At 34.9% G+C, this 23,410-nt stretch overlaps 2 protein-coding genes across 2 annotated transcripts; one reads left to right on the top strand and one right to left on the bottom strand.

The window, feature by feature from the left end:
* Nucleotides 1–16,619: 16,619 nt before the first annotated feature.
* Nucleotides 16,620–19,465, bottom strand: LOC112637540 (proto-oncogene tyrosine-protein kinase ROS-like). Its single transcript, XM_025407471.1, has 2 exons — nt 19,088–19,465; nt 16,620–17,126 (listed from the first exon to the last, which is right to left on the bottom strand). Exons 1-2 carry the CDS (start codon nt 19,463–19,465, stop codon nt 16,620–16,622), a joined length of 885 nt encoding a protein of 294 aa, XP_025263256.1.
* A 1,543-nt stretch (nt 19,466–21,008) lies between these two features.
* On the top strand, nt 21,009–21,932 carry LOC112637539 (trichohyalin-like). Its single transcript, XM_025407470.1, has one exon. It carries the CDS (start codon nt 21,009–21,011, stop codon nt 21,930–21,932), a length of 924 nt encoding a protein of 307 aa, XP_025263255.1.
* The last annotated feature ends 1,478 nt before the right edge of the window (nt 21,933–23,410 follow it).

Below are 23,410 nucleotides of genomic sequence, written 5' to 3'. Positions count from 1 at the left end.
TTGGAATTCGAAACGTTTAATCACGACGGCGGTGATGGGTGCAACGGAGGAGGATGATGCGTCACCTCTCGTGTACGTTAAAGGCCATGAAAAACGGCAATGGTTGGCTGATATACTGGACGATGATGCGAGAAACGATGTGATTATCGAAACTTTGGATGCAGACTACGAGGATGTAGCTTCTTTAAATAAGTTAGATGTTAAGAATACTATGCGTTGTGAAAATCATGTAAAAAATTGCGCTTTACAAAATGTATTTAAAATTTATAATTGGTGGTTGAAACATCATGATTCTTCGAATCCATACTTATAATAAATTGATGATGTGATATATTTTTATCGTCTTTCTTATTCTCTCCTTTTTTCCTCATCCCTATCTATGCGTGTGCGCAGTATCATGTTTCCATACGTGACACAGCTGCCACAGATATTGTATTTCAATAGTACATTGTGATACATTGTAATACATTGAAATATTTGTTTGATAAGTGAATATAGTTTTGCGTTCAATTACCGTTCGTTTCCGTTTAATGGCCGCTCAATTACCGTTCACTTCCGTTCGAAGAGCGTTCATTTCCGTTCGATGACCGTTCAATTACCGTTCATTTCCGTTCGAAGAGCGTTCATTTCCGTTCGATGACCGTTCAATTACCGTTTGATAACCGTTCGAAGGGCGTTCAATTACCGTTCGTTTCCATTCGAAGAGCGTTCATTTCCGTTCGAAAAGCGTTCAATTACCGTTCATTTCCGTTCGAAGAGCGTTCAATTACCGTTCGTTTCCGTTCGAAGAGCGTTCATTTCCGTTCGAAGAGCGTTCAATTACCGTTCGTTTCCGTTCGAAGAGCGTTCAATTCCGTTCGAAAAGCGTTCAATTACCGTTCGTTTCCGTTCGAAGAGCGTTCATTTCCGTTCGAAGAGCGTTCAATTACCGTTCATTTCCGTTCGAAGAGCGTTCGATGACCGTTTGATGAGCGTTCAATTACCGTTCATTTCCGTTCGAAGAGCGTTCATTTCCGTTCGAAAAGCGTTCAATTACCGTTCGTTTCCGTTCGAAGAGCGTTCATTTCCGTTCGAAGAGCGTTCAATTACCGTTCGTTTCCGTTCGAAGAGCGTTCAATTACCGTTCATTTCCGTTCGAAAAGCGTTCAATTACCGTTCGTTTCCGTTCGAAGAGCGTTCATTTCCGTTCGAAGAGCGTTCAATTACCGTTCATTTCCGTTCGAAGAGCGTTCGTTTCCGTTCGAAAAGCGTTCAATTACCGTTCAATTACCGTTCATTTCCGTTCGAAGACCGTTCAATGACCGTTTGATAGCCATTCGATGGACGTTCGTTTCCATTCAATTACCAATTGATCGGGGTTGACACATTATATCGTGTTAATTTGCATGGGAACATGCATACTTTTGTCTTACGACGCGTTTTTGGTAAAGCGATAATGATACGTCCACCGTTTTATCTGTTCGCAAAGTCGTGATATTATATTATATTATATTATACCGCGCTGAGTTGCGTGGGATCGGGTGTACTTTTGTCTTACGACGCATTTTTGACATGGTGATAATGCAGCATCTCTACTATAAAACCTCGTGCCGAGACCTCGTTACCGCTTCATAAAGTTCTAACCGGTGCGTGTGAACAAACGAATTGGAATACAGCGACAATGGACTACATTTTCGAAAACTGCGCCGGATGGAAGCAGGCCTTCTCTAACTTGCTCTGCGTCTTATTGGTGAAACTGGCCTTCCATTGGGAGGTAAGTATTGATTTTGCGAATAATTTATATAAAATTGTACATCTATTGTACATAATACTTATATTTTTTATTTTCTAGTCCCTATCTGAAGTCCGGATACCCGGCTTTATGAATATAGAGCACCGGCAATGGGTGCGGGCGGAGCGGCGGTGGAGGAGAAACGACCTCTCCTTCATGTGGGGTGACGCTCCGGAGAGTCCACCGGATGAAGAGGACATCTTTGACCTTCGGCGGCTCTTCGGGGAAGAGCCCTACATGGAGGAGGAGATTTGGGTGCCCAGGGAGATTCGGGCACCCAATGGTGTACAGAATGGGGAGCACAGATGTAAGTATTTTTATAAATATTGTAACTATAGTTTTATATTAACGAGCATCTTTTTTTCTGTTACAGGAGCGGCCCCCTCACCTGGCTCCCCTGGCCCCTCCACCCCCCCCCGCACCCCCAAATTATTATTATTATAATTATATTATTTTATTATATTATTATTATTATATTATATTTTATATTAATCATAATTTTAAGTACATACACACACACACACACACACACACACACACAAAATGTATAAAAACACGTACACATTTTAATAAATTTTATATATTCTATATCCGTAAAAAAAAATCTAATTATTTGTATGCCTCTCCTTGCGTTCCCATCCCTGCGTTAGTTATAAGCATCGCGATATCGTTCTCTCTCGTGCGTTAATCTTAAGTCTATCTTTCACGATTAGAATTAGTAATCTCTCTCGCACGCGCTAGGTGTAAGTCTATCTCTTTCTCTCATGCTTAGAATAAGTAATCTCTCGCGCTATGACACAGAAAAAATGTATAACAGATTTTAAAATAAATGTTGTTTCAATAAAAAAATGTGATTATTTACGCATCTCTCCTTGAGTTCCGTCCCTTGCGCTATCTCTCTCTCGCGCACTAGTTGTAAGTCTCGCGATATTATCGTTCTCTCTCGCACGCGTCGTCTTCACGCTATCGTTCTCTCTCGCACGCGCTAATTGCAAGTCTCGCGATATTATCGTTCTCTCTCTTGTACATGTCGTCTTGGCGCTATCGTTCTCTCTCTTTCATATACTCGTTGTTCACTTACCTTTGCGTCGTCCTTCTCCCACCTATACGTCGTCCTTGTCCCACGTTAACGCCATCCTTGTTGCACTCGTAGCACTGTCCTCTTCACACTTTGCACTGTCCTTTTCTCATACGTAGCGCTGTCCTTCTCACACCACCGTCCATCGGTTGCGCCGCGGATCCCCCTTCACCGCGCGGACCCCCTCGTCCATCTCTCGCGCCGCTGATCCCTCTTCACTGCGCGGACCCCCTCGTCCATCGCTCGCGCCGCGGGTCCTCTTCACTGCGCGGACCCCCTCGCCCATCGCTCGCGCCGCGGATCCTCCTTCACTGCGCGGACCCCCTCGTCCATCGGTCGCGCCGCGGATCCCCCTTCACCTCGCGGACCCCCTCGCCCATCGCTCGCGCCGCGGATCCCCCTTCACCTCGCGGACCCCCTCGTCCATCGCTCGCGCCGCTGATCCCCCTTCCCCGCGGGTGACGTCACCCTCCGCGCGCCGCGGTTCCTCCTTCCCCGCGCGTGACGTCACTCCCCCCGCACCGCGGTTCCCCCTCGCGCCTCACCCCCCTGAGAGGTCCTGGATTAGAACTCTCCTTGTTATACTACTCATACATACGTTTCGATCTTTTCAAGATCCTTTTCAATGTTCGAAATGTCGTTAGAAAATAAATTTAAATTAAATTAAAATAAATTAAAATAATAAATTGAAATAAAATTTGAGCCATTTTATATGTTAACAAAATTTTAACAGAATTATCATTTTGATATATTTATGTCGATAAATTTAAGAAAAAGAAAGAATAATGGAAGAATACAAACTGAGAATTTAGATTTCTTACCTCAGTGTCACAAAAACTTTTTCTGTAAATTGACTGTCGAATTGTACAAATGCTCTGAGAGATATTGGCTTGCTCAAACTGCTTTCTAAAGATTTTAAGATCGTACACATTAACACAGTTATACAGGGTTTGTCAAAAATGTGGAAACCCCTAAATAACTTTTGTACAAATGAAAATATCAAAAAACGGTAAAACATGTATTTTGATATTTCGAAAAAGCTACCTTATGACATGGATATCGATCATCCCCCACTCTTTTGTACACCTCGGTCACCAGATCTAACTTCTCTTGATTATTATCTATGGAGATACCTGAAAAGTAAGGTGTACAAAACAAAACCTGAAAGCATCCAAGAATTGATACAGCGAATAAGGGATGAAAAAGATTTGATATCTTTTGAAACGAATCGTGGAGCCATTTCTGCATTCTATCAAAGATTGGCATATTGTCAGGAAGTAAATGCCAACCACTTTCAGCATTTACTTTAACACACTGAGTAAAATTTATTTTAAAACACGGAGTAAAAGGTTTCGAATCATTAAAGAGAGACGACAGTTTTCAAGTCTGTTCTGCAATCTATCACCACAATGTATACATTCACACTTGTTTAGCCACACGCGCGCGCGCGCACACACACACGCACACAAGAGATCAAATTCATGCCATTTCACGCAGTTGATCCTGGATAACACTAAGTGCATGAAATTTCGAAATTTGAACAGCCGCCATTTTTAATGGGGAGGTCGTGGCGACTTAAAATTTTAAGGATGTGTTTATTATGAAAAAACCTTTCAAATGAGCCCCCAAACGATTCCTAGTCCAATTTAAAATTTTCAACCCACCTCTTACCCCCGCGTACCAGAGGGTGAGGGATGATCGGTATCCATGTCATAGGGTAGCTTTTTTGAAATATCAAAATATAAATCAAATATCAAATACGTGTTTTATCGTTTTTTGATATTTTCATTTTTACAAAAATTATTTAGGGGTTTCCACACTTTTGACAAACCCTGTATATAAGATTAAGTGGATTATCTCAATAAATCAGAAAAAACAATTTAATGTGAAAATAACGGAAAGAGAAGAAATAAATACACTACAAAATATGGAAATTAGCATAGTATTGAACTTTAAAAAGATAATATAAGAATTTTTTGCGTCATTTAAGATTTAGAAAAGTAATCGTTAATTCATGGCAAAAACGAATAAATAATTTTTACTAAAATGACAAGTACTTTTCGAAAAATTCTTACAGCTTAAAAAATCAGAAGTATAATATTTGCTTTAAAACAGAGTAACATATTAATAAAATTAATTTTATCCTAAATTATAACAATTTTTATGTATAATGTTATGTTTATATTATGCTTTTCTGTTTCTTTTTAGAATTAGAATTTATATTCTTTTCAATACTGGAAGATATTTTTAGATTTGATTGCCACTCTCTCTTGAATTTAAATTATATTTATACCTTTTTATCATAGATTTTGTTATTAATGTTTTATTTTTTTACAACTTACCGATAGATTTTGGAATGATAGAAATATTTGCAAGTATAACTTCATCGATTTCTTGCTCATTTCTTGCAGTACTATCAGAATGACTCCGGTCAGATTTGAAATTTAGCATATAATGATCACTTTTATCAGACATTGAAATATCCTTCATAAAGTGTAACATACGAAAAGAATTAAGTGAATATCATTGAGGCGATTGTTTCTGGCTTTTAATGATAAATTACATAATATATTAAATTAAACAAAAAATTGCCATTCGTTTTTGGTTTACTTAATAATACCGGTTTGATATACATATACCATTCCTAAATGATATAAATTGAATGTGATGTAATTTTATTCATATCATAAAATCTATTTTATATTTATTTTTTTTAAGGCATCTTGTATATCAAACATACTCATGTCAAAAGGAAAATCAATAAATAGTTAACAAGAGTCAATGAGGATTCATAACAGCTTTTTTCAAGTACAAACGAAAGTGTAGCTCTTTGCAATTATTAAAACAATTTTGTCTAACGATTTGATTCTTTCTCACGATAGGTTAGTTAATTCTATTCAATTATATCGTAACGCATATTTCTTTTTAAAAATTTGCCGATATTATTAAAGTTTTATTAATGTTTGTACTTCAAGAATAAAAAGATTAAAAATATTGTTGCTTTACAGTTATTAAATATTAGTCATAGAATTATATAAATTATTTTATTTATTACTTTGTCAAATTTTTTCGCAAATTGTTTCGAATGTTCGTTATATTTTTAACACAAACAAATTCAGCAAATAATAAATATAAACCGATATTATAAACCAATAGTGTCTCCATAAGAATATATGTATATAATTGTATATAAATGGATATATGTACAATAAAAATTAATATAAATTCTCGATAGTAGTTGAATATATGTTGATCGAAATATTAGTGTTGATAGATACAACTTGAAGAATGTTTGATGAATGATTTTTTTATCAGACGGATTTGCTATCTCGATATTTAGTAGCTCTGTTCCGTTATATAATTATCCTAAACCCAAAGAAATGATGCTAACTTTCTAAATTAATTTTATAAAATAAAATTATATATATACAGGGTGTTCAAAAAGTCCCGGTACGGGGGAATAACTCGAAAAGTAAGGGTCGGACAAAGAAACTTTTCGGACAAAAGTTGTAGGGCTTACTCCGAGCTTTTATCTCGTGACCTTGAGTTTGACCTTGAGCTTGACCTTCAAGGTTATTTGAAGGTCAAAGTGTTTTTTTTAAATGGGAACCCCTATTTTTGATTGTATATTCTTATAGCTAACCTCGAGAGCTTGCCAAAACACTATAATAAAATATTTTTCCCTCAAGCATTTATCGAGTTATGAGGCTTCAAATCATTTCTTAATTTTACATAAACCATAAAATATCTTGTAAAATATTCACTTTTCGATTATTTTACCTTAATACTTTTATGTACAAAATAATGAGAGGAATCAATTGGTGTAAAGAAAACATACAGTTGTTTTTAAGAAAAAATATGTAATTGTTAATTGCAAATTACATATTTTTTCTTCGGAACAATTATATATAATAGATAATATAGATAATAGATAATAGATATATATATATATATATATATATATATATATATACATATATATTTTATCCATCTCTTTTTACAACATCGTACATACTTTTTTTTTTCATATTGAATTATTTTATTTTATCTTATCTTATTATATGTAGAATATATAATTTATTTTCATTCTAGTTTAGTTACACTAATAACTGCAATAACATTCATTTGTTTCTTAATCAAACGAAAATATCTCTTACCTGCGTGAAATTTAATTCCGGACGCATGGAAATATTTTCTTCCTGGAGGATGTTTGAAGTGGTATAATCCTTCAGCGTGATAGTTGCCTTTATCAATACTAAACCTTTCAATAAAACACAGAAAATTGTTCCAAACATGATTTGCATTTTTCTTAAACGTTTACACTCAATCAGTTCCCGTTGAATTATCAGTTAATTGTTTTTCTCACTCCGTTAATTCTGATATGTTAATCGAATTGACATTAATTCATATATATAAATTTACTTTCGATAAATTCCTTCAGTTTTAATGAATCGTACGTTATTATCTTCTAATATTATGTTTTTAGGTTTCTCTTTATGGTTGCGATCACAATATATATCTTAAGATTAAACTAGGGGGAATTTTTAGTAAATAAATAATTTTTTTTAAGAGAACAAATGGCAATGCAAAATGATACAAAATGATCATTTGATTTGTAACGGGCTTATTTCCGCGGATAGCGGCAGTCGTTGTGATCGGGTTCGATTAGGCAGGCGTAGAAATAAGTGCAATGCGGGGTTCGATTAATAAAATAACAAAGAAAATATATTTAAAAAAAAATAGAGTTGGTACAGATACAGTTGCGTGCGTGGGCGAGTAATTATCGCAAAAGAAACTCGGCGCGTATATACAATTGTGTTCGTGTTGATATCGCAAGAACTCGATGCGTTCGAGATATGCCGCGGGCGTTCGTTCGTGGGCTCGCGGCTCGTGTCGGAAATGCGCTAATAATTGCAACGCGTTTTAGCGGGGTTGCAATCGGTGCTTATGCTTGAGGTTGCATGGTCGGATGCACCACGAGTTCGCGCAGCGGGTCGTGAAGACCGGGTGCCGATGCAACGCCGCGTTCGCGAGTAATAAAGAGTTTAAATCGATCAGCTGTTTAATCGTCGGTCGATGGATGCGTGACGTCACGGCGCGTGCCGGCGTTTTTCGACCGCTTTTTTCGTGCGATGCGAGATTGCCCGTAAAACCGCGTATTTTCGGGGAAATGCAACGACGGGATTTCCCTTCGGGAAGACCGTGCTAGCGAGAACGTCCCGCCGGGGGTAGCTCTCCTCTCTACCTCCGGGTGCACTGGTCGGAAAGGTGACGGAAGCTGATTTCGTGCGTCTGCCGAGAACTCCCGGAGAGATCGGGGAACGCCCCAATTTCTGAATGCACTTTTTAGAAGGATTGTGCCTTCGCAAATCCTGAGAATTCCCAGGCGTGGCGGGGTACTCCCCACCGCTGATTTTGCTGCTTTGGCGTCTTAGGTGAGTTTGCTCTGGCGACTGGTGCACTGGAGAAACTCGGAAAAGAGTGACTCTTCTTCGCTCGACAGGCCCTTTTTATACGGGACTAATTAGTCCGCGCCGGCGTAAAAACAACGTTACCCCCGTCGAGCGGCCGCACAACGTGACGGCTCCGTTCGTGGCGCGCGGTGGAGCCGGGCGCGAGGGGACTTAACCCGATCGTTCGGGTTTCGTCGGCCGTTTTCGGCGCGCTTCGTTATTTTGAAACTCAACCGTACGGCTTCGTTTTTAGTGTTTAAAAATGTGGCGCTCAGCGCCCTGCCCTTGCCCGGCGGTTCTTATGCCGGGCGGCAGCTTCCAGCGATCGCCTGCTGGGAATCAGGGGTGCATGGGTGCATCGTTATAGATTGTATAGCGAACAAAGGAATATAATTATCAACTTTTATTTATTAATATTATAATAGAAAAACGTCGATAAAAAATAACCACAATCAAATTACAAACGATCAGAGAAGTAATAGAATTATAGATCTTGTAACATTTTCAGCCATATTCAAGCACACGCAGCGTGTAATCGAATTCACTTGAATATTTATTATATCTTTAATTTTATTAACTATGTAATTATGACAATTGGTTCGTACGATTGTGTTACTATATACAATTGTGTTACTGCGTATGCTTTTTAAAATCCACTATACGTACGCAATTTTTTATGATATTTATTTGATGAAGTTTGAATCAAACGATAAGTAATGCGGTAATGTGTTTGGCTAGCGATCACAATACTAACTGGCTTCGAATGATCAATCTGATCATGTGTTGCCATGACGTCTTATTAACTGCATTCCGTTTGTAATTTATTTTTTTTCACGGAGATACTCGCGTTATTTCAAAGAGAATTAAAATCTTTAAAAATTATTTGATAAAAAAGATATATATTTATAAAACAAAAATAGTTCAATGTATAAATAAAAATAATTATATGTATATATAATTGATTAATGAATTTTATTACAAACTTTTTATATTAATTTATTTCTGAGTATCTTCTCTTTGGCATAAGATGCACGTTTACCATATAAAAAGATATGCTGATTATAAGAAAATATAATAATCGATTTAAACAAGTGATTTATACGTTTTTTATGACATTCATATAATGCAGTTTGAATCAATACATAGCGTTTTTAATATAAATCTTGTAGTTCTAGTATAAATAAATACAAATTTTCAATAGCACATAAATAACTAAAATAAATAAAATAATTGTACGAATTATTATTATCGTTATTTGCATCGAATAAACTTATAATAACGTATATAATATAATTTTACTTAATATTAACTTAACATGATATACTTAATATAATATATAATATAAAAAACTAATAATATTAATTACTTTATTATTTTAATTATATTTTTGTAATTTTATATATGAGAATTTTTATATGCACCAGTGTGCATTAGTGCAGCCAATCAAATTCTCTCTTTCCCCCGTTGAAAATCAATGACTTTTTTCAAAACAATGATTTTCTAATTGTCCGGTCTCCTTTTGTGACTTATTTCGGTCCATTCATATATTAAATGATGTACAACATTTTTATTTTCAAAACTATTTTTATATTTTTAGAGAAACATTCTGCTAAGAATAATTAAAAATAATTCTGTATGTCAAGAATAACTAAGAATAATTAAATAATTATTTATATAATAGTCTCGTTTTTAATTCATGCATAATAATAGATGTATTTTCAAATATTTTATAAATTTATAAAAATTTATTCCTTCCACAGCAATGATATATGTATGTACAAAGATTTATATGTACAGTTTAAAATAGGAAAAAGCTCCAAAACATAATATAAAAAAAGTTTGAAAAGAAAATTACAATTGTGTGTTAACATTTACGAATTTACAAAATGGTTAATATTAAAAAGTGTGCAGTTCTTGTATAATATATAAAATACAAAAGTATACATGTTGAATATCTAATAAGTATCGTAAGAAAACAAACATTCAAGTATTAATACATGCATATTTATTTACAATTTTTTTCATTAATTAACAATAAGTTATTTCTATCAGTTAGATAATACATATAACAATAATATTTATTGGATTCAATATATCATCTCTTTTACGTCACTTCTTAGAACTACAATATTTTCGAGATAAAATTTGAAGTTTTATTTAATTTCCGCTGCATTGATATCAAATGGATAGTTAACCTTTAATTACGTTAATAGATAACGAAACACAATGTTTTATGACATGTGACTGTCGTCAATAAATAACTTTAAGATATACTATGACGCCCGAGGTAGCATACATTCGTTTTATATACGTTTCTTAAACGTATCCGATATTTTTTATTCGTAAAACATTGATAAGGAGCACATTACACAAGAAAATATGGATTAAGATGGTAATGCGTAAATTTTTTCTTATAGAATAATTATTCGCAAAAATTTAAAACGTGCACAAGGCATATGCATATATTTTACTTGGTGCATTTACTAAGATATAGATTCTCAAATTTTGAAAATTCTATAGACCCTTCTTTACTCCCTAAACAGATGTAGACGAGAAAAATATCGGGGCGAAATTACTGAATCGAGAAATGAACCCGAGTCTTTCACTTGCCGGACAACTGCTCTTACCACTGAGCTATTCGGCCTCACACCTTTGGGTGGATGTTGGATTGATGTGAAATGAAGAAATATTTTATTATAGTGTTTTCGAAAGTTCTCGAAATAAGCTACAAAAATAAATAATAAAAAATAGGAAGTACCATTTTTTGAATGGTAACATGGGTCATGTTCAAATCAACAAACAAAAGATGATCAAGAAACTATAAAAACAGAAATGCACCTGGACACTCAAACAATTTTGTTGACATAAAAAAGTCATACGTAAGAGATTATGATGGAAGGAAATAATTATTCATACGAAGAATTAACGGACATGATCCTTATTTATGGCGAGTGTCGAAAAAATCAAAGGCAAACGGCTGCACTTTACGCTCAAATATTTCCGGACAGACGACATGTGGACCATAGTTTCTTTCATCGCTTGTATGAAAGATTTAAAAAAATGGACAATTTTACAAATCAACCAGGCCCATTCATGTTCCACAAAAAATAATTGATGCTGTTCAAGAGGCTGTTAAAACAAATCCTTATATAAGCACAAGAGCAGCTGCCGCAGATTTAAACATGAATCATGTTACCGTTCATAAAATTATTAAATATTCCCTGGGTTGGCATCCATTTAAACGGCATACAACACACGAGCTCATACCTGGTGATATGCTACGACGAATAAATTTTGGTGAATGGATTATTGAACACGTAAGTATATTTATATTAGTATAGTTATATTTAAAAGTATATTTATATTAGTATAGTTATATTTAAAAATTTATTTTCTATTTGTTTGTTGCAACATATCAGACGTTTTGTTGTCGATTGATATCAATAGTCAACTTTATACTAATAATATATAATTGATTTATGCAGGTGAATTTCAATGATGTCGGAAACGATATATTTTTGAAAAATATTCTCTGGAGTGACGAGGCAATTTTTAAAAGTGACGGATGCATAAACAGACAAATGAGCATCATTATGCGCAGCATAATTCACATTGTATGAAGGAAGTAAACATTCAAGGCAGATGGGCTATAAATGTGTGGCTAGGAATAGTAGGGGATACACATTATCATTCCCGAATTTATTCACGGCAATGCAGATTATTATGCAAATTTTTTATTCCATCGGCTTGATGAACACCTTGAAAATGTGCCACTAGTTAATAGGCTAGAAATAATATTTCAACAAGATGGACATCCCGCTCACACTTCTATTTTGGCAAGAACTATCATAAATCAAAAATTTCCTGGGAGATGGATTGGACTTCATGGTCCTCAGGAATAGCCATCACGCTCTCCGGATCTCACACCCATGAACTTTTTCATGTGGGGCTTCTTAAAAAATAAAGTTTACCATACCCTGCCGGAAAATGCAGAAATTCTTAAAAACAGGATTCGTAATGCGTGTGCATAGATCCTCTCATGCTAAGACGAGTGAGAGAAAATTTCATGCGCAGAATTGCTCTATGTTTAGAAGAAAATGGTGGTTATATTGAATAATTATTATAATTTATTATATTATATTTAAAGACCAAAAATATTTTTCATTATAATTTCATTATTATTTTCCATTTTTTATTATAATTATTTTGTTTAAATTTATTTGTTAAATTTTATTTACATTATTAAAATATGTTAATATATATTATTAACTATTATAATTAAATAAAGTGTGATAATCTAAATTAATAATATGTTATAACCTATATTAAATAACAAATAAACTATGTGGAGAACACATTTCCTATATATTATTTTCTCTATATATTTTTAAATGTATTGTATTTATATTATCAAATTTTTATATATTATTATAATCTATATTATTAAATATATTTTATCTATATTATTAAATTTTATAACTGTTCACTATAACAGAATGATAAAAGTTGCTTTCCCTTTCTTTACTCTTCGCCGAATTCGCATTCTAATCTTATTCTGCGAGCCCAATAAAGCATACGCTTGACGGTGGGCAGATAAGCAACCAGACTTAAAGATTTGTATGTTGATTTGTTGTAGAAACATCTTGTACGACTGCATACTTTTGTAATCATCAATATAATTTGAGTATATAGTAAGTAATTAAATAAAAAGATATAATATATGTATTGTGACGTTGCCGTCCTTTAGCGCGTCCATCCGCCCCGAAATTTTACGGGGCGCGGGCCGAGCGGCCGCGGCAGAATCGACCTCGAGAGAACGTTATCGAAAATCCCCGGAGAGACGAGCGCTATCGTTATTTTATAAACATTTTTTATTAATTGTATCGAATTTTTATTTGTTTGTCATAAACGACAACGGGCATCTCGCCGGAGAAGATCCGGAGGATCGAAAGCACCGCAAGGAAGATTGCGTTAAGACGCTCGTCGACAGCGAACAGAGGATAAAGTAGCGCTTGGAAAATACTTAGCCAAGGACAATACCGGGGGAATTCACCCACGTCCCGGATAGGGGTACGGAAGTCCGATCGCCGCTACCCTCCGAGGAGGACCAACGACAGTGGAGTCTCCAACGGGCCCTTGTAAATGGGCCCACGACAGCAATTAAACAATTCAAATCAAATTAATTGCGCACGAAGCGCTAAAGCGCCGCGGATCTCGCGAGGCACTAGGACCTCTTGCGTGCCGTATCCTGATTGGCCGCGGGGCTGCGCACCCCGCTAAGCGGTCATTGACGCAGCTATCGACCCCGGGCCGCGAGATCCCAGGATCATTCTAGTGCGGGCGCTAATTGCGAGCAGTCGCTTTTGCAAAGTATTGTCGTTGTCGTTTGTGTAACGGGTGTCTGTCGCTGATAAAGAGACCGAGCAAAGGACGAGGCCGAGGACCATCCCCTGCAGGAGGAAACGTTATCGGTGAAGTTGTCCATCTTTTCGTGTAAGCCACGTACGCGATTTCGTCCGCGTGTCGGCCGTTCTGCCGCCGTCGCCATCTTTTTCGTGTTTCGCGACCGCTCAGGCCGAGACGGTGATATTTCGTGAATTTGTCGGGCGACCGGAGGCAAGCGACCGAGGAAGGACCTTCGTAACGTCAGCGTTAAATTGATAAGGCAACGTTCGTCTCTCTCCGGGTTTCGGGTGTTCTGTACGCGTAGCTATCGACCGTCGAATATCGACCGCGTGCGCGAAGGATCGCGAAAGCGAATACCGCCCGTGTTGTCGTACCGCTGTCGTTGCCGCGTAGAATATTCCGTGACGTATCTCAGGGCGATTTTTGATGTCGAATTGTGTATGTCGTCGTTAATTGTTAAGAGTGCGTATGAGCGTTTCTGATACTTTACTGTAGTGTAAGCGTGAAAGTAGTTGCGTCATTGTCGCGCCTATTACGCTGTCGCATCGAGCGTAATAAAGGATAATAGAATATTTGCGTCTTCGTCACGTTTATTGCGCCGTCGAATAGCGCGTAATAAACGATAATTTGTATCTGCCGAATTAATCGCGGGGCGAGATAATCGCCAAAGTATTGAGAGTGAAATTTGAGCGGCTTGCGCGGAAGAAAGAGGCGAAACCTCGGCGGAGAAAAGTCTCCGTCTACCGTCGGCTATCGAAATTTGAGAATATCGTCCGCCTATCGCATACGTGATCCGTCTTCGCAAAAGTATTAAGTATTTTCGATCTCTGGTTACTTATGCTGTCGAATTATTAGGCTGTCGTTTTGTTCTGCGAACTAGAAATTGCGAGGAAAAGTCCGTGGCGATAAGTTGTCGATCTGGCTGCCGAAATTACGCTATCGTTTGAGTATTATCCGCGAATATTTCCGTGTCGAAAACCCTTGGTATTCCGTAAAGTCTCGCTCAGTCCTGCGAACTCCGGCCATAAAAACGGGCTCGGATAACCCACCGGATTGTCTTAGTGCTCTCGTTTTCGTTATCAATTGCGAGCAGATATTTGCTCAGAATACCGTCGCATTTTTCGTGCCAGGATTAATTGTATTGTATTTTTCGCTTGTGTATGTCGTTCGAATTTATTGTGAACCGTCGTTTCAACTTGATTTGTATGATTCGTTCTCGTCTCTCGTGGAATTAATAACGAACTAAAGTCTCTGTAAGGAATTGTTAATCTCAGTTCAATTATCGCTTCTTATTGATTGCTGAGTTAATGTTCAAAATTGATCTATTTCATTATTGATTCTTTATTATTCACTCGTATTGTTACTTTATTTTTTTTCTAGTAATAAACATGTTATCTTTCTTTGTTCAAATCGCGTAATTTAAGTGTTCGTCTCGCTTGGTTGTCGATTTCCGTCTTTGTCTGTCATGTGTCGTCTTAGGGAAATCTCGCATAATCAATTAATTTTCTCTCAAAACCCCTCCCCTCTACCGTTAGGCGAGCTAGTCGGCTCGTGGCGAAGCGGGCTATCGCTTTTAGCGTCTTTCGGCTTTTCGCGAAAACTGATGCGTGAAAGACCACATCTGGCGCCCAGCTTTTCGATATATCGATACGGCCTCCGCTCCGCCGCGGCTCGCGCGAGAACGCCCTGTTCCGCCGAGCGCGAGTATATTAATTTCATTATTATTTTTTTTTGACGGCGTTTTCGCTCCCCCGCGCACGCTCCCATCTAACATCTCGAGGAGTGTCGCGATCCCTTTGAATTGAATTGAAGAAGCGTCGCAGTATATACTTATCACGAATGATGCAAAAAGTTCATTCATGATAACTGTTATAAATTCAAAAATAATTATTATATTTATATATTCACAACTAATTATAGAGGATATTATACGCGTTTCCTCTTTCACTTATAAATTTTACAATCTGTTTGTAATTATCGGTTATATATAATATCGAAAATTAATTATATTCCCACGTTGAAAAAATATTGTTTATATATATATATATTATAACCGCAATCATTAGATTTCGCTTCGATTACTCAAAAACACAAATTAGATATATCATTATATTATTTGATTTTGTACAATCATGAAAACGGATCTGATATTTTTTAATAATAATCAAAATTTTACAAAATTTCTTTAATTTTCATTGATATATATAACATTAAGATTAAACCTAAAAATAACAGAATCAATTTAGAAATATCCCAGAAATATTTTTTCTACATTAAGATTTATTGAGTCGTTTGGAAAATAAGATAAACATTAATTTAAGTATATCGACTAAATAGTATCGATTGGACTCAGTAAGGCATCCTCTATGTTCTTTCTTAATGCTATAATATTTTTCAGACAAAATTCGAAATTTGATCTGGCACTCGCTGCACTCCAGCAACGTAGCATCAACTGATACAAGTGACGGACAGTTAAAAGTCATTGGCAACCTGCCTCCAGCACGTACATAATTTATCACTTCTTCATTAGCCTTGGCACCATAAGGGTGCTCACCCAACGATATAATTTCCCACATTAATACCACAAATGATCAAACATCGCTTTGAGAAGTAAATTTTCTGATCATCAAAGATTCGCGTGCCATCCAGCGAATAGGAAACAAATCTTCTCTTTCCTAAAACATGATTTTAAAAATGTTCTGGTTATTCATTTTTGGAATACGTGCAAAATAAAAAACGTTTATTCATCTCTTGCTATATATAAATAAAATATATAAAATAATATATAATATATAATATAAATATATAAAATATATAAATAAAAACTATTTATATTCTATATTACTTAAAGAAACAACGCACGATACTATTATGATAAAAAATGGAAAGTATTTTCAAAAGAATTTATTTCTTAGTCATTAATTTTTTTCATAACTGTAATTACCACGCGATAATAATCATCCTTACAGATATCTTTAGCTAGCCCAAACTCTCCAATTTTGATGACACGATATTCGCGATTTCTCGAAGATACTAAACAATTGTGATACGCTAAATCTCCATGTACAAAACGCAACTCTTCCAAGTAGCAACAACCTCGCGCAATATCTTCGCACATGGCGAATAAATCTTGCAAACGCAGAGCAAGCGAATCTGACGCTTGCAAATTTCGACATTCTCTCAAATATCTTAACAGATCACCAGTTTCCATCAATTCCAACACTAATAACGGAGAATCTCCATCTAAGCAAACGGCCAACAATCTTAATATATGTTTGTGTTGAAAATGACTTATAAACTTAGCTTCCTTTAACAATTTCTTTTTCTTATGAAATAAAACATCTTTTTGAAGCGTTTTTATTGCAACGGATATTTCTGTGCCCGATTTTTCTAAGTCTTTCACCTTTCCTTGAAACTCCTGCGAAATATTTCACACAAATTTACATACGTACTTTATTTGAAAATGTATTGTTTAATGTCAAGTAATATTATATTTTGCTTTATATTTAATAATTCAATAAAAAATATATAATAAACGGCATGCTTGTTGTCTCATGTATATTTTATATTACTTATAATCTATTATAAAAATTCATGTAATTTATATCTTTATTAGAAAATACATATCTGTTTTGTCGATCCAGAAATTATTTTGATACATTGCTTGAAAAAAATTAATTTTTATCATTCCGAATGCACCACTACCAAAAAGTTTTGTAAATGTAATTTGATTTCGTGCAATTTTAGTTATCGCACATGCATCCAGAATGTTTCGGCAAGATACTTCATGTAGAATCGCCAATTCTATATCGGTCATTGTTGAAAACAAAAATTGTTCATTATTACCTCTGCGTTGACGACACACTGCTATAAAATTTCGACTTAATTATGTAATTATATGTATTATAAAATTTACTGTTTTTTGGTAAATTTATTCGTTTAGTTTTACATAAGTAAATTACTATTTTCATTAAATCTCTAGATATTATATCAGATATATTTGTATAATCTACAATTAAAGTCCACACCTACATCAAATATACTTACAGCGATAAAAGTAGAAGATAAAAGTAGAATATTTATATTTTGAAAACATTTTAGAACTATAACACTATTTAATTTATCTATAAAAATAATGTAATAATATATTTTTTTATATCTGTGTATATGCGATGAATTTTACTTTTTTGCAGTAGTCAAATGAATTATTGATACAAATAATATCGGTCGAGTAAATATAATTCTAAGCTAAAGATAAGCATTGCTATTTTTTTATTAAAATATAGATAACATTTTATATCAATGTTACAATATATTTTACGATATATTTTCACTTCATGTACGATATTAATCTTGAACGATAATATATCTTTTTACTATATTAAGAATATATATTATTATATCTATCATTATATTTTTCTATGCATTTTTCTGTACTTTTCACATGCAAATATATATAATTATAACGAATTTTTTAAATTTTTAAATAAAAATGAAATTAGGAATGTATAATTAATTTTATAACTAATATATAAATGTGTATAAAATACCCATTATAAGAATATAAAACATTTAAAATAAAAGAAAGTGATTCGTAAGTAATAGTTTACAACAATTTTGTATAAAAATGTAACATTTTATGTTATATGATATTATGTTTAAAAAATAATTTTGCAATATATTATCTTAAATATCGCAAACTAGTATTTATATCAGCTTTTTAATTTAATTAAATGTTTCCAAGATATTCATTCATCAAAATCAAAAATATTTTATACGTAATGTTATTAAATGGTTGCAGTAACGTTACATTCTTTCCAATATATTACACTGCAATATTATTTTATTGCAAAAAGCGGACACTTTAACTTCATCACAATTCTATAACAATAACTCAGCAGATTTTCGCAATTGATTTGCAATATTGAAATGTTTTAATGAAATTATTCTTCAATATATCCGCAACCTTATTGTACTATATGGGTATCTTCGTTTGCTTATTAAGTGTTGAAAAAATAAATCTTTCATCAGCGGGCCATATAAAATTTTCCTCATATTCAAGATATCTCAATATCAAACGAAACTTGTATAAAGTTCCCGATTGTAAATTTTTGACATGGTATGTTATTTCATTGTTACAATTCATTTTAATATAATTCACTGTTTGCCACTTTTCTGCTGCAATATCTTTGTACTCTAGTATAAAAGAGATCGTCGAATTAATGTTTGAGATCCATGAAATTTTCATGCGATTTATGTTGACCCCGCTCAAAGTAATATTGTTTGGTTCTGAGGCTATGTGAACGATCTCGTTTAAACTCTCGTTGTAGAAATCGCAGAAATTAATTGGACACACACGTATATCAAGTAATTTTGTACTGGTAGCGACAAGTTAATCTTTGTGAAAAATCTGCCATCTGCCATACGTTTCGGCACATTGATAACTTGTTCGCTCTTTTGTTGCGTGCCGTTCACTAATATAACTGACTTCCAATGCACTTCGTAGGTCACGCCCACGCAATTCAATTTCTTGGGTGGCATCCAATGAACTACTGCTATAGTAGGCGTCAAAGCTAAAACACTTATATTTTCTGATGCATTAAGCTTGCTCGAATTAGTTTTTACTGATATCACATTCGAATCGAATGGATTTATTGATAATTGATCAAAGTAAACATTGTAAACATTCTCTTTGACGGTTTTTAATGAGATGTATGTGAGCCTGTTTGTATGGTTTTTCCTTTCGGCATGTGTCATCGAGGGGTGTAGCTTGCTTTTTCATGGCACACGGAGATTTTGCAATATGGGTTTGCTTATCAATGCGTTGCGCTTCTTTGTCCGTTTGAATTTCGTCCGTTATTTTGCGTTAATTTATTTCGACTTTTTTGACTCTTTTATTATTATTTATTTTGTTTTGCGTCTTTCCGTTTATTATTACTAATGACTGTTAATTTGATTTTATTTCATTTTATTTGTATGTTTTTACTGTTATTTTGCGATTTGACATTGAAAAAGATCCGAATTGGATCGAAACGCAGTGTTTGTCACTAAAAATTAAATAAACGTTTTATTGGATTTATTACATTAATATAACCGTTTTTTCGCATCTTTTCATCATTGCGCTGGTCCTTTAAGTCTTTTATTGAATTTTTTGATTTTATCCCATGAACCTTTATTTAATTATATTTAAAAAATATAATCATAATTAGAAATAAGAATATAATTATAATTAGATATTTAGAAATATTTCGTGATAGTCAATAATTATATTTTTTTATCGTATACATATGAAATTGTTGGACATGAGAGCTAAACGAATTTTTTGTGTTATATTTGATATAACCAATATCAATACAGCAGATTGGTAGATTCGCGAATCACAATTCACGAATGGAGATTTATTATTAAAGAGCAGAACAAATTTTTAATTTACTTCAAGATATTAAACGGATTTATGCAAAAATGATTACATATATAAACGATAAAAATACGATAAGATACTTAAATTTTTTATGAAATAAAAATAAATTAATTCTCATCGATACAATGCAGAATAACAGAATTATAGTATTCAGTAAATATAATTAAATAGAAATAAATTCAAGTCATACACAAAGTGGTAATAAAGCAAATAATTAAGATTTAGGAAAATTATTGTATGCAATTAAATTCTTTTTTAAATATATACTTTCATCTTTTTTAAATATATACTTTCATGGAATACTATAAACAAAAATCTATTTTTTTATTTTAATCATTATTAATTTTACATAATATTAACAAAAAAAAAATGGGGGTCCGGTGTAGGCTGTCGTGGCGTGTGGACGTATGTCAGGTCGCTCCGCCTTTGAGTGCTTATTGGGGAGTGTAAAGTAAATTCTTTATGTCTAAAACTGAGTGCTAACGGTGTGAATAGTTACGGCGAATACTGTGGCATATAAATTGGATGCGTTAAACTGCGTAAATCATCGAAATATATTATACGTGCTCAGGGACGTAGAAATGTGACGCAGCCTTTTACAATCTACCCATAATTGCACAAGTGAGAAGCGCTCGATAACAAAATAATGGAATAAACCCAAAATAAGGACCGGGACGTGATATGCAAATTAACACCGGCGAAAGAGGTAACGTTTGACGTTGAACGAAATCGTGTGCAATGAAAACGTCGCCTCAACATTGACTTTCACGGAAAGAAAAAGGTGTAAATAACGACAATATTGAGTGTCAGCAATAGAAGCCGATGTTTCAAAAATAAACGGTTAATTGTTGTTTACGCGATTTTGAGAAATTCAAATTAATGAATAAAACAGGAGAAGGCCCGGAAAGACAAAAGGAGCCAAAACGAAAAGGGAGGCCGACCCACGCGGAGAAACTTGGAAGACAAAGGGCCAATAGTTGCGAGTCGATAGTCGACTCGTTTAAGAGGAAGAGGGAAGAAAAGGAAGATAGGATAAGAACAGAGAAGGAACTACTTGAGAAATTCCAAAAACCAAGAGCAGTGAGCAGGTCACCCCCAACGAAAAGAATAGAAAAAGCAGCAGAAGGGACGCAAGAGGAGAAGAATACAGGAAACGAAGAAGGGCTAGACATGGATAAAATAGATAAATTGACAGAGATTATACTAACAATCAAGAATGATACAGAGGAGATAAAGAAGGAAAACAAGGCAATAAGACAAGAAATACAAGACTTAAAAGAAGAATGGAAAAAGAAACAAGAGGAATGGGAGAAGGAAAAGGAGATAATAGTAAATAGGTTGAAGGAACTGGAGACCAAAGAAGAACAACTGGAGAAGAAAATGACAAGAATGATACAACTGGAAGAGAAAGAAGAGGCAAGAGAGAGAAGAGAAAGAAGGAACAACATCACTTTGAAAGGAGAGGATTTATCGAGAGAAGGCCCACCTAAGAGAATAATAGAACTGATAATGAGACAAGAACTGCAGGTAGAGGCGGACGTGGAGGAGGCGTACTGGATAAGAAGAGAGCAACGAGGAGGAATGTTGATAGCGAAATTAAAAAGCTGGCAACAGAAAAGAGAAATTTTGGCAAAGAAAAGTAAATTGAAAGGTAAGAAACTGTACATTGACAACGACTTAACAAAAAAAGAAAGAGATGTACAAAAAGAAATAGCAGAAATCGCGAAATTGGAGAGAGAACGAGGAAATCAAGTGAAGATAGGATACAAGAAAATAATGGTCAATGAAAGGACTTTCAAATAGAAGGAAGGGGAAGGACTGAAAGAATTTTTTCAGAACAGGCAAGCCATGCAATCCAAGTAAAATAACAACGGCCCAGTATAATAAGAACAAAGGTAAAGTCAGCAAGGAAGCACAGAAAGAGATAAAGGCAATATTCTGGAACACGGCAGGAATTGCAAGGAAAGACGAGGAGTTTTGGGAGTACATACAGGATTTTGATATAATTAACTTTACGGAGACGTGGATAGAGGAGAAGCAATGGAAAAAAATGGAAGCCCTGTTGCCAAAGGAATACAACTGGGTAACACAGTACGCAGCAAGAGACAAGAAAAGGGGCAGAGGAGTGGGAGGCATGATAACAGGAGTGAAGAAAAACATCAGGATGGAGGAAGTACAAAAAGAAACACAAGGAATAATTAGTTATGGTGTAGAAATCAACGGAGGAAAATGGAAAATTATCTCAATTTACAACAGAGAAGGAAAGAAGAAGTTACTAGAAGAACTGGAAGAGATAATCGAAGGCGATGGATGGAAAAAAATGATAGTGGGAGGAGATTTCAACGCTAGAACAGCAGAGAAAGGAGAAATAGTTTGGGATGGAGAAGAGGAAGGAAGTAGGAGATACTCGAAGGACAAAATAATGAACAAACAAGGAATTGATCTACTGGAAAAAATAGAGAAGCTGGGACTAGGTTTACTGAATGGAAATAAGGAAGGCGACGACCAGGGAGAATGGACATTCACAGGAGCAAGAGGAAATTCAGTAATAGATTATGCAATTTGTAACGCGGAAACATGGGAAGAAATAAAAAGTTTCAGGATAGGAGAAAGGACTGAATCAGACCATCAACCCTTAGAGATAGAACTGAAAGCGACAACAGAGGAGATAAGAGAGAGAGAAGAAGTAAAAGAGAAAGAGATAGAAGATTGGACAGAGGAGGGAATAAAAGTATACCAAGAAAATCTCAAGAAGAGGAAAGCAGAAAAGGAAGAAATCCAAGAGGAATGGGAAGAACTAGTAGAAGAAATCAAGAAAGCAATAAGCAAAAAGAAAGTCAAGAACAAAATGCAAAAGGTAGGAAAGAAACCTTGGTGGGACAAAGACTGCAGAAACAGTAAAACGAAACTGAACCGATCCCTCAGGCAAATGAGAAAAGGAAACATAGAGAGGACAGAATTTATAGAAGAAAAACAAAGACACAACAAGCTCTGCGAAACAAAGAAGAAGGAAGAGAGAGAAAGAGAGCAGACCAAAATCGCAGAGATACAAAATGAAACAGAAATATGGAGATATATAAAGAAAGAGAGAGGCCGACGAGAAAAGCCAGAGGACAACATTGAGGAGCAACAATGGAAAAGATACTTCATGGAACTACTGGAGGGAGGTGAGACGAGAGGAAATAACGATGCGCGAAACGTGCGAGAAGCAGGAGGTAATCAAGAAATGCCACGAGAGGAAGAAACAAAGGAGGAGGAAGAGGGATTCACAGAGGAAGAGA

This window comes from Camponotus floridanus, unplaced genomic scaffold (genome assembly GCF_003227725.1).
Source record: "Camponotus floridanus strain SB8 unplaced genomic scaffold, Cflo_v7.5 scaffold178, whole genome shotgun sequence".
In the NCBI taxonomy this organism is placed as follows: Eukaryota; Metazoa; Arthropoda; class Insecta; order Hymenoptera; family Formicidae; genus Camponotus; species Camponotus floridanus.
This window is presented reverse-complemented; position numbering and strand designations above follow the sequence as displayed.

Coding starts and splice junctions, on each gene's coding strand:
- LOC112637539 (XM_025407470.1), top strand. CDS start 21,009: ATGAATAAAACAGGAGAAGGCCCGGAAAGACAAAAGGAGCCAAAACGA.
- LOC112637540 (XM_025407471.1), bottom strand. CDS start 19,465: ATGACACATGCCGAAAGGAAAAACCATACAAACAGGCTCACATACATC. Junction 17,127..19,087: donor AGATTAACTTGTCGCTACCA/GTACAAAATTAC, acceptor AATATTTCGCAG/GAGTTTCAAGGAAAGGTGAA.